Source organism: Monodon monoceros, unplaced genomic scaffold (genome assembly GCF_005190385.1).
Source record: "Monodon monoceros isolate NGI ecotype Baffin Bay Population unplaced genomic scaffold, NGI_Narwhal_1 Super_Scaffold_5, whole genome shotgun sequence".
NCBI lineage: Eukaryota > Metazoa > Chordata > Mammalia > Artiodactyla > Monodontidae > Monodon > Monodon monoceros.
Genome location: NW_021703782.1, coordinates 101202096 through 101214528, shown reverse-complemented (window position 1 = coordinate 101214528; position 12433 = coordinate 101202096). Strand labels below are relative to the sequence as shown.

The following is a 12433-nucleotide window of genomic DNA, read 5'->3' as shown; positions in this document are numbered from 1 at the left end:
TGAACAAAATGTGGTATATTTATAAATAGAATATTATTCAGCCATTTAAAGGATTGAGAAACCGATACATGCTACAATGTGGATGAGTTTTGAAAATGTTATTTTAAGTGAAAGAAGACAGACAGAAGGTCACAATATTCTGATTCCATTTATATGAAGCATCAACAAAGGTCAATCCATAGAACCAGACATCAAGCTAGTGGTTCCCAGAGACGGGGGTGGGGGTGGGGGTGCGGTCAGGGGTATGGGGTGTGACTGATTAATGGCTATAGAGTTCCTTTCAGGTGATGAAAATGTCTTAGAGCTAGATAGAGTTGATGGTTGTACAACATTTTGAATTGTATACTTTAAAATGGTTAATTTTAGTGACGTAAATTTTACCTCAACTTTCAAAAAAGTCCTTGGTTCTAATTATAATTTTGTTGCTAACTAGTTGTGAAACTTGGCCTAGTCACTTAACTTTTCTGGGCCTCGATGTCTTACTTGGGAAGAGAGGGGTTTGATTTTTAATCTAGATTCTAGATCTTTCAGTTCCATTGTTTTCATTGAGAGTCAATATATTTTTAACTTTTTAATTCTAAATAATTTCAAATTTACCAAAAAGTTGCAAGAATAATGCAGAGAATTCCTATATACTCTTTATCCATATTCACTAGTTTTTAATATTTTGCTATATTTGTTATATAATTCACTCTCTCTTCTGAGCCATTGAGAGTAGGTTGCATATTTCATGCCCCTTTACCCCTTGCACTTAAGTATGTGTCCTGCGTAAAAACAGTACATTCATCAAATTCAGAAAACTTAACATTTGTACAATGCTGCAGTCTATAGTTCATACTCCAATTTTGTTGGTTATTCCAAAAATGCCTTTTATGGCATTTATTTTCTTTCATTTTATGATTGAGTCTAAGATCACGTATTGTATTTATTTGTCATGTCTCTTTTTAGTCTACTTTAGCATAGTACCATTCCTCAGCCTTTCTTTGTCTAATGTTGGTATTCGTGAAGAATACAGGCAGTTATTTTTACAGAATATTCCTTAATTTGGGTTTTTGTCATGCTCCTTCATGATTAGATTCAGATTATACTCTACCTCCCTGGCTGGAAAACAACATAAATGGATGCCTTCTTTAGGTATTGCATCCAGGGGCTAATATCACTTTTAAATTATATACAAAATAATTCTGACAGGCAAAGCAACAGTCTCATGCATTAAAAAATTACCATTTATCTTAAGACTACTATGTGTTCTCTACATGTTATTTAATTGTCATAGTAGCTCTGTGAGTTTTAAAAATGAGGGCTTTTTTTCACTTTAACATTATCATTATCTAGTTGACTACTAAATACCTACAGAAGATATATTTTGTTTAAGTTCTGTTGACTTGTGTTCTGTTTGGTTGTTTAGTAGGACGCATGTTTTCTTTTGCTTGATTTCTTTTTAAGTAAACTGTATTTGCACACGTGTGATGGCCTGTTTTTCTGCTAAGTATTTACAGGCTTCAGATAATGAACCACCATAAACTAATACCCAAAGTAGTCTGACAGGCATGATCTGCAGGTCTCCTCATTTATCATGAACTCATGTTCTTTACTTCTAGCTATGCAAGAAGAGGCCTTGAAGCTGGTGTTGCTGGCATTAGAAGATGGTTCTGCTCTCTCAAGGAAAGTTCTGGTACTTTTTGTTGTGCAAAGACTAGAACCAAGATTTCCTCAGGCATCAAAAACAAGTATTGGTCATGTTGTGCAACTACTGTATCGAGCTTCTTGTTTTAAGGTAAGTAGCAAGCAACCATCTAAACATTACATGCCTGGGTGTGAGATACCTGGAATGGGTGTTACCTGGTCTAGAGGCCCCAGAAATACAGAATGCTTACAAGAGTTAAAAGGAAGCTTTGCTTTCTGCATTTATTGCATCTGTGATACTGCATATGTGTGATACTACTATGTGTGGGTGTAAGAACACATACGTGAAGGTGTCAGTAACACTGTGAGGAAAATACTTTGGTAAACTTGGCTCTTGGAATAGTAAAAGTGAACTAAAGAAGCCTACTTCATTAATGTTTACCATCTTAAAAGGGAGTCAGGAAGCATACTGAAAACTTCATAACAGTAGGTAATGTTTTAACTTCCCTATTAATTATTTTTATCTCTTTCTCTGTGGTGATTAGATTAAAACCTTTAATCTGAAGATGGCCCGTATGTTGTCTTATGGATGACAAGAGAGTGAAAAGTTGAGGATACTGACCCACTCTGCATTTAGATGGTGGGGTTTTTGGCAGAGAGGATAGGGATGAACCCTAAGTTATTTAGAAATGTAGTTTCATTGTCAAATAGGCTTATGGGTGATGACAGTTACTGAGAGATGTGGAAAGTAGGCTGAATCCTTGACGTTTCTGCATGTTACAAGAATATAGGTTACTGGTGGGGACTTGAGAAGGGCCCAAGGACTTGGAAATAGAAAGACCCATTGGCTTCTATAAAGCAAAACATCTATAAAGTACTTCTATAAAAGCTATTTTGCTGGTTTTATAGTCCAAGAGTGAAAACAGTACAGGCAGAAAGGAGGTTTTCTTGGCACTCTGCTTAGTTTGAGATAACAGGTTAACTGATGATGGAAATATGTTCAGATGAGTTCACTTATCTCCACCAATGAGGGTTGGACACTATCTGCCTGATAGTTACAGTGCTTGATTGTGTTCTTAGGGCAACAATTGAAATGAATCTCGGGTTCCTCGAACATAATGTTTTTGGCTAAGCAGGCAAATTACAGAAATCATTTATCATCCTGAAGTGACTGGCTTGGTTCTCACACTGTGTATTGTTGACTTAATGTTGTTTCTTTTCCTCAGTGGTATCATACAGATTTGTGGTTTATGATTGTCATACATCTACAGCTGCTCCTAATATCTGACATTTGAATAACACTAAGTTTAGAAAGATTTCAGTTTCATGCTCCCATTTCATCTTGTACTGCTGCCCTGTAGTTTAAAATGTTAAAAGCAGTGTTTACATGAATCAAAGGATATCATGCTGGCAGTTGCCAAAAGGCCTCTCTCCAGGGGCATTTACTCTAATAAACTCACCATTGTTGAAGGTCTTTTCCTTGATTATAGGCTTAGAGACCTGAATTTTGGGGGTTCCTCAGGAACAGAATCACCACAACCAAGGTCACATACTACATATTATCAATTTTATGGTTTTTTTTTTTGCAGTACACGGGCCTCTCACTGTTGTGGCCTCTCCTGTTGCGGAGCACAGGCTCCAGACGCGCAGGCTCAGCGGCCATGGTTCACAGGCCCAGCCGCTCCGCGGCATGTGGGATCTTCCCAGACTGGGGCACGAACCCGTGTCCCCTGCATCGGCAGGTGGACTCTCAACCACTGCACCACCAGGGAAGCCCAAGAGAAGTGCAACTTTTAACTGACTTTAATTCTCACGTCATAGCTATTTTCCTGTAGAAGAGTATCAAACCTTTGCTTGCTTAGCATGGAATCAGAACAAGGGGAGTTAATGATTCTCTTGTTTAATGCAGTGATTCTAAACTGAAGATACATCAGAATCACCTCTGGAGTTTTGAAGAGTATACATTTGTGGGTCCCATCCCTCGATATTTTGATTTGGTATATCTGATACCAAACTATACCAGTGAGACTTGAGCATTCGTATATACTTGTTAATTATGCGGTCCTTGAAACCAGGGATTCTGATTACCTGAAATTGTAGTTTTCAAAGCTTCATAGGTGATTTTGATGCACGTTTATAGAACTTTAATAGGACCAGGCTCTGTTAGCCACCTGTATACATCTTACAACGCAGGTGGATAGATGTTCATGCTGCCCAAGAGGCACCCTGTACCTTGGTGGTTGGATGAATGTTACCATCCTCTGGTTTTTTGGGTTTCTTTTTTCTGTTTTGGATTAATAATTCCTCCTTTTGGGCTTCCCTGGTGGCGCAGTGGTTGAGAGTCCGCCTGCTGATGCAGTGGACACAGATTCGTGCCCCGGTCCGGGAAGATCCCACATGCTGTGGAGCGGCTAGGCCTGTGAGCCATGGCTGCTGAGCCTGCGCGTCCGGAGCCTGTGCTCTGCAGCGGGAGAGGCCGCAACAGTGAGAGGCCCGCATACAGCAAAAAAAAAAAAAAAAAAAATTCCTCCTTTTGTTTCCTCAGTGTTTCTTTTTTTTTTTCTTTAATATTTATTTATTTATTTGGTTGCACCAGGTCTTAGTTGCATCAGGCGGGCTCCTTAGTTGCAGCATGTGGGCTCCTTAGTTGCGGCATGAGAACTCTTAGTTGTGGTATGCATGTGGGATCTAGTTCCCTGACCAGGGATCGAACCCAGGTCCCCTGCATTGGGAGCGTGGAGGCTTACCCGCTGTGCCACCAAGGAAGTCCCTCCTCGGTGTTTCTTTAAGTAGGTTATTTTGTGATTTCTAAGTTATACTCTGCTCTTTCTTAAATTCTATGTAAGGCTGTGTTGATTAGAATTTTGGGTGTCCCATACTTTTTTATAATGTATTTATATATTCTCAAAGAGAATTGTGAACTGATACTATTAAGTTAACTCTCAGATGATAACTTGATTTCCCCACCTTCATGTTCTTGGGGTCATATTACTGCTGTCTCATGTGCCAACAACAGCAATCCAGACTACCAGTGAGGTGGTCTAGGGAGATTTTCATTTCCTGATGAGAAAATCATCAATTTGAATAGTTTGAACTATTCGTTCAATCTAAGTTTCAGAGCCTGTACTCTGCCTAGGTATTCTGAATTCTAACCAGGTATCAAATTTCATTGTGGCCATTAGCAAGTTTTAATGGTTCAGAAATAAGTGTGTATCATTTATTGCGGAATTATCTAGCCACATACATGCATGTTTAGATAATTAGACAGTTACTAGGACATGTGAAACTCTACCTTTTGAATTTATGTTTTTTAATCACTTAAGTATAGATTAAAGCTATAAAAATACCCTAATAAATTTTGTGGTGGCAGAAAATTTCTTAATTTCTTAATCCTCACCCGTAGCACTAATGTTTGCCTAACGATCATGTCCCTCTTCTACTTAAAAGTCCTCAGTGGTTTCCCATTCCGTACAGGATAGTATAGTCATACCTCAGATATTGCAGGTTCTGTTCCATACCACTGCAGTAAGGCGAATATAGCAATAAAGCGAATACAGCAATAAAGCGAGTCATAAATTTTTTGGCTTCCCAGTATATATAAAAGTTATGTTTACACTACACTGTAGTCTATTGTGTGCAATATCATGATGCCAAAAAAGTATGTACTTTAATTAAAAAATACTTTATTGCTAAAAAATGCTAACCATCATCTGAGCCTTCAGCAAGTCGTAGTCTTTTTGTTGGTGGAGAGTCTTGCCTCAGTGTTGATGGCTGCTGACTGATCAGGGTGGTGGTTGTTGAAGGTTGGGGTGTTAATGGCAATTTCTTAAAATAAGACAACAGTGAAGTTTGCCCCACTGATTGACTCTTCCTTTCACAAATGATTTCTCTGTAGCATGCAATGCTGTTTGATAGCATTTTACCCACAGCAAAACTTCTTTCAAAATTGGAGTCAGTCCTCTCAAACCTCGCTGCTGCTTTATCAACTAAATTTATGTAATATTCTAAATCTTTTGTTATCATTTCAACAGGCTTCACAGCATCTTCACCAGGAGTAGATTCCATCTCAAGAAACCATTTTCTTTGCTCATGCATAAGAAGCAGCTCCTCATCCATTAAAGGTTTATCATGAGATTGCAGCAATTCAGTCACATATTTAGGCTCCACTTCAGTTCTCGTTCTCTTGCTGTTTCCACCACATCTGCAGTCACTTCCTCCACTGAAGTCTTGAACCATTCAAAGTCATCCATGAGGGCTGGAATCAACTTCCTCCAAACTCCTGTTAATGTTGATATTTTAACCTCTTTCTGTGAATCACAAATATTCTTAGTGGCATCTAGAATGGGTGAATCCTTTCCAACCGGTTTTCAGTTTTCTTTGCCCAGATCCATCAAAGGAATTACTATCTATGGCAGCTCTAGCCTTACAAAATGTATCTCTTAACTAATAAGACTTGTCAGAATTACTCCTTGATCCATGGGCTGCAGAATGGATGTTGTGTTAGCAGGCATGAAAACAACATTAATCTCATTGTATATCTCTATTGGAGCGCTTGAGTGACCAGGTGCATTGTCAACGAGCAGTAATATTTTGAAAGGAATCTTTTTTTCTAAGCAGTAGGTCTGATCAGTGGGCTTAAAATATCTAGTAAACCATATTGTAAACAGATGTGCTGTCATTTGGGCTTTGTTGTTCCATTTCTAGAGTACAGGCAGAGTAGATTTAGCGTAGTTCTTAAGGGCCCTAGCTAGGATTTTTGGAAAGGTAAATGAAGATTGGCTTCAATTTAATGTCACCAGCTGCATTAGCTCCCAACAGGAGAAGCTTTGAAGCTCTGAAGACAGGCACTGACTTCTCCTGTCTAGCTATGAAAGTCCTAGATAGCGTCTTCTTCCAGTACAGGACTGTTTCATTTACATTGAAAAATCTGTGCTTTAGTGTAGCCTCTTTCATTAATTATCTTAGCTAGATCTTCTGTATAACCTCCTGCAGTTTCTACGTTAGCACTTCCGGCTTGCTTCATCTTGTAATTTTATGTTATAGGGTCGGCTTCTTTCCTTAAACCTCATGAACCAACCACTGCGAGGTTCAGACTTTTCTTCTGCAGTTTCCTCACGTCTCTCAGCCTTCAGAGAATTAAGGGGAGTTAGGGCCTTGCTGTGGATTAGGCTTTGGCTTAAGGGAATGTTGTGGCTGGTTTGATCTTCTATCCAAACCAATAAAACTTTCTCCATATCAGCAATAAGGCTCTTTTGCTTTCTTATCATTTGTGTGTTCACTGGAGTAGTGCTTTTAATTTCCTTTAAGAACTTCTCCTTTGCATTCACCACTTGGCAAGCTCTTGGCACAAGAGGCCTAGGTTTCAGCCTGTCTTGGCTTTCAACATGCCTTCCTCACTAAGCTTAATCATTTCTAGCTTTTGATTTAAAGTGAGAGATGTGACTCTTCCTTTCACTTGAAGCCCTTTGTGGGGCTGTTAACTGGCCTACTTTCAATATTGTTGTGTCTCAGGGAATAGGGAGACCTGAGGAGAGGGCAAGAGGCAGGGGAACACCAGTTGATAGAGCAGTCAGAACACACATTTATCAATTAAGTTCACCATCTTTTATGGATGTGGTTCATGGCGCCCCAAAACAACAATAGTAACATAAAATATCATTGATCACAGATCACCATAACAAATGTAATAATAATGAAGTTTGAAATATTGCAAAAATTAACCAAAATGTAACACAGAAACATGAAGTGAGTAAATGCTGTTGGAAAAATGGCGCCAATAGATTTGCTTGACACAGAGTTGCCACAGACCTTCAGTTTGTAAAAGACACAGTACCTATCGGTGAAGCACAATAAATTAAATGCAATAAAACAAATTGTGCCTGTCCCCAAATTTCTCACCATAGTATACAATGCCCTCTGTGATTCTTCTCCAGCGTACATCTTAGCCTTTAATTCCATGTGCTCTGCTCTTTCATGTTTCTGTTTACCACTTGCTACTCTTTTGAGAATTCTATTCCTCACCCTTCTTTGCCTGGGGAACTCCTGTTCATTCTTCAGGACTCAGTTCATGTAGCCTTCTGTTGGGGGAAGCCTTCCCTGATACTCACCCTTCCCTCCCCCACCTGTCAGATTTAATTGCCTTTCCTTTATGTTGCCATAGAGTCTTACAATAGCACTTATACTATAACTTTCTATTAACAAGTTTCTTCCCTACCACCTGCTGAGCTCATTGAAGGAAGGCAGAACTATGTATTAGGTTTTGTAAGCTCTGCTTTGTTCCCAAAAGAATTTGTGGTGAGGACATTATTTTCTTTGTACCTTCTCCATGTAGTATCTGATAGGCTATAGGTACCTCCCCCATCTAAAAAAAAAGAAAAAGTTGTTTGGGGAAGGAGAAAGAGCAGAGTAATTCTGATGGGTTTTTCTCTCCTTTCTATTTTTTAGGTTACCAAAAGGGATGAAGACTCTTCCCTGATGCAGCTAAAGGAGGAATTTCGGAGTTATGAGGCTTTACGCAGAGAACATGATGCCCAAATTGTTCATATTGCTATGGAAGCAGGACTCCGTATTTCACCTGAGCAGTGGTCTTCACTTCTGTATGGTGACTTGGCGCATAAATCACACATGCAGTCTATCATTGATAAGGTTTGTGAAATTAGAGATGCTGATTTTATATCATTCTGCTACATTGGAGAGTATTTGAATCTTTTGAAGGGAGTAAAGAGACAACCAATTGGAGAGTCCTGTTTTTACATATAAGACTGTTATAAATATCTTCCTTTTTTATTATTTTCTAACTTTTAAAATAAACTAAGGGGGGCAACAGGGAAGCAAATACAGAATGTTAGCATAAAAGGAGCCTGGCTAACCAAGTCTGTCATTTATCTATATTCTGACACCGGATAGCTAATAAGTTTTCTAAGTGTCTAATGATGAATTTCATAGGGCAGATTCTGAGGTGAAAATTTAATTCATCATTGATACTCCTACTATGGAATCTGAAGACACTTGAAAACCTATTCAGTATGCTGACTAAATGAAAGCATTTGAATATAGACAGGTCATAAAAACCAGAGTAAAAGCCATTCTGTTTTCTTTTTATGTTAGCTGCAGTCTCCAGAATCATTTGCAAAGAGTGTTCAGGAATTGACAATTGTTTTGCAACGAACAGGTGACCCAGCTAACTTAAATAGACTGAGGCCTCATTTAGAGCTTCTTGCAAACATAGACCCTAATCCAGGTATGTGACAAAATAATTGCTTATACTTTTTCTACCTTTGAGGTAAATAACACAAGAGACTTACTGCTAACAAATTCTTTTCGTCATCCCATCCCCTTGGTGGACTATACAGATGCTGTTTCACCAACTTGGGAGCAGCTAGAAAATGCAATGGTAGCTGTTAAAACAGTGGTTCATGGCCTTGTGGACTTCATACAAAATTATAGTAGAAAAGGCCACGAGACACCTCAGGTAAGCACATTTATTGCACTTCTGACTGCTCTTAAATTTTTAACAGGGCATCCTGAACATCTTAACAAGCTGTTTGGTTAATGGACTCCTTATGTGACTCCACTCTCACATAAGTTTTTATTGTCTCTCTTCTTTTGAGAGAAACCCAAGTTTTAGTGCACCTGATAAATAATTCATAGTACAGCAGCAGTTGGAGGCGTATCTTGAATATGAGTTTACTGCAGGTTTTTTTGACCAACTCTATAGATCTGATTCCTTCCAAATATTTTGTCTAATTTTCTTCTAATGTGGGGAAATTGTCACTTTTTTCTCCTTTGCTGCCATACCAATGAATTCATGTTTGTATATGTGTGGAAGTAAATAAATAAATATTTTCAGTGTCCTTTGAAGGAGTTATTTAAGGTAAAATCCTTCATTCTAGTAATAACGTCCATTTATTAAATCACTGTGAGCCAGTCCCTATGTTCAGTATTTTACATATATTATTTCTAATCATGACAGCCACCTGCAAGATAATTGCTGTTCCCAAGCTGAAGTTTAAAGGTTAAATAACATATGTAAGGTCATGGTGGCAGTAAGTGACAGAACTGGTATCAAATCTACTCCAAAGTGATCTTTCCACTCTTCTGTCCTTATTCTATTAGAAGACATTATAATGTTCAAATCTTAACTGAAAGATGAATGTTTTATATTTATTAAGGTCATAGAAATAACAATGACATTTTAGATTTTGATGCAAATTATAGCAGTTATGATGATGTTTTTATATTTTGCCTCATTATTTGTATGAACTTAGCTCCAAGCCTTAGAAGAAAGTTGTACTCTCAAATTGACAAATAAATTAGTATTTCTTAATTTTTAACTTCTGGGGTAAGTTGTATTCTCCCTTTTCCTGAGAACATTTAAGTGGACAAAGCTTCTGGCTTTTTTAATGCTTTTTGAAATTGGTTGCTTGATTTGGGTATCATAATTTTGAGACAGCAATGAATTGATGAGAAAATCTTTTATTTTCGTGGGTATTTTGTTGCCTGACAAATAAGTAACATAACATTTGAACCAGTTCCAGATAATCCTCAGAATGAATATCTAAAATGCCAGCTCAGGGTTATGCCACATAACTCATAACAGGAAACAATGCAGTGGTAGTTGTGTCAGCACAAGAATTACTTATCTAACATGAAAAAGAATTAAAGGTGTAATCATAAAATTCTGGAGTCCCAAGAGTGAGTGACAACTGGAATCTTCACTTTTCCAAACATTGATTTTCTTTTCATAGCCTCAGCCAAACAGCAAATATAAGACTAGCATGTGCCGAGATTTGCGACAGCAAGGAGGGTGTCCACGAGGAACAAATTGTACTTTTGCGCATTCTCAGGAAGAGCTTGAAAAGTAAGTTAGGAGAACTCTCTTTTATTTGGGATTAATTTTTGGTCATTATGAAAGTGTTATATAGAGTCTTAAAGTTTGTGATGAGTTTCAAAGATGCAATCAAGTTTGCATTGTGGAAGTCTTTAGATTGAAAAATAACCTTTTCTTCTGAAACCACACCTTGTTGCTTCTGGCAGCGTGGTTAACATAATAAGTGATTTAGAACCTTATTCAGCTGTCATATTTTAGACCATTGTATATCTGGAATCCATGTTTCTGCTAAACACCTGTGCAGAATGAAAGTATTCTTATGTTCACTCTTACTTGCTCAGGTTCCATTGAAGGTAACAGCTGAGTCCCAGGTAAAATGGTAAAGCAGATACATTTTCTTTTTATGGTTTTTGGTCTTTTTTTTTTTTTTTTTTTGGTTTTTTTTTGGTTTTTGGTCTTTTTAACATTCTTTTTTCTGTCTTCTTTTCCCTTTCTCTTGTCCTATGGGTAATCCCTTTTTCTATGTCCATTTACCCCAGACATAAAAGTAAATGGATATAAGCTGTAATATGTGTTGTCCAAGTTTTTGTTATTTTGTTTTTTAACCAAAACATTCATCATTGAGATCTCACCAAAAATTGATTCCAGCCTTTCTACTGAATAACTGGTCTTTATATCAACTCTTAATGGACATCTCTCTTGTTTTTAGACATTTTAAACCCGATTGGAGCTAATTTTCTCCTCTTATACATCTTCTCTTGAGTACATCTTCTATCTGCTATCCCTAAGTGTACCCTGTCCAGCCAGTTATACGTGCCATGTTATAGGAATCATCTTTGCCAGCTTTCACCTGCTTGTCTTAGTCACCAAGTTCTGTCAGTTCACCTTCCTATATATTTCTTGACTCTTCCTTGTTCTTTCTGTCCTTATAGTCTAAGCTGTCATCCCCTTTTCTTGATCCATAGTTGCCTCCTAACTAGTCATCTTACAGCTATCGTTGCCCACCCCCAATCCCATTATTCCCCCCAAAATAGGGAGAACTTTACACATAAGGCTCATTGCAGGTAATGAGACTTGGGCATCCCTGTGGATAAACATATAAAATCTGCTCTGGCCCGCAAGACTCTGCGTCATCTAGTTTGTGCCTGCCTTTTTTATCTCATCTCACAACGCTCCCTAATTTTATTGTATACTCAAGCCATGCTGACTCTTTGTCAGTGCCATGCTCCTTCCCACCTGAAGTCTTTTATATAATGTGGTTCTTTCCAGCCTCGTCTTTGGAGCTTTCCCTGTGCCTAGCTCATCCTTTCTTTTTCAGGGGCATCCCCCCAGTATTTCATACTAAACCAGGTTCCTCTTTTTCCTGCTTATCAAAATTATAATTAACTTATGGAGTCTGTCTTGGGGGTTGACAAACTTTTCTGTAGAGATGCAGTTAGTGAATGTTTTCAGCTTGGTGAACCATTCATTGATCTCAGTCAACCCACTCTACTCTGCCACTGTAGCAAAAAAGCCACCATAGACAATGCATAAAATGGGCATGGCTTTAAACTTTATTTACAAAAACAAGCAACTTTGACCCATAGGTGATAGTTTGCTGACCCCTGATCTATTTATTGAATGTCTGCCTTACTGAAGTGTAAGGTCCATGGACTATATATCCATCTTGTTTATTATTGTCTCTTCTTTTCAGTGGCTAGCACTGGGCCCTGCACATAATGAGCTCTACAGCAACAGCAGTGTGATAGAAGATAAATTGTGTGCATTAAAAAGAAGAACAGAAACATGCTTCCCTTCTTACTATCCCCCTGCTTCTCCCAGACTGGAAGATCCCAGAGAGGCTGCAGGAGTCTTAAGAAAAAAAGCGTGCTGTTTGCATCTAGTCTAGGCAGTTCTATATGATGTATACAGAGTTTTACATCAAAATGATTTTTTAGACTCGAGATATTTTGAGCTTGTCCATACCTGAAGTAGAGC

General features: G+C 38.1%; 1 protein-coding gene and 1 non-coding gene across 3 annotated transcripts in view; both read left to right on the top strand.

The window, feature by feature from the left end:
* RC3H2 (ring finger and CCCH-type domains 2) overlaps positions 1 to 12433 on the top strand; it is a 46944-nt gene that overhangs the window by 18295 nt on the left and 16216 nt on the right. For both annotated transcript variants that reach the window (XM_029201951.1, XM_029201953.1), the window contains exons 5-9: positions 1602 to 1777; positions 8071 to 8271; positions 8734 to 8866; positions 8979 to 9097; positions 10374 to 10486. In XM_029201951.1, the coding sequence (XP_029057784.1) occupies positions 1602 to 1777; positions 8071 to 8271; positions 8734 to 8866; positions 8979 to 9097; positions 10374 to 10486 (742 nt within the window). The remainder of the gene's footprint in view (positions 1 to 1601; positions 1778 to 8070; positions 8272 to 8733; positions 8867 to 8978; positions 9098 to 10373; positions 10487 to 12433) is intronic.
* LOC114884871 lies at positions 8534 to 8644 on the top strand. Its single transcript, XR_003790935.1, has one exon. It is a non-coding gene; the product is annotated as a small nucleolar RNA SNORD90 (small nucleolar RNA).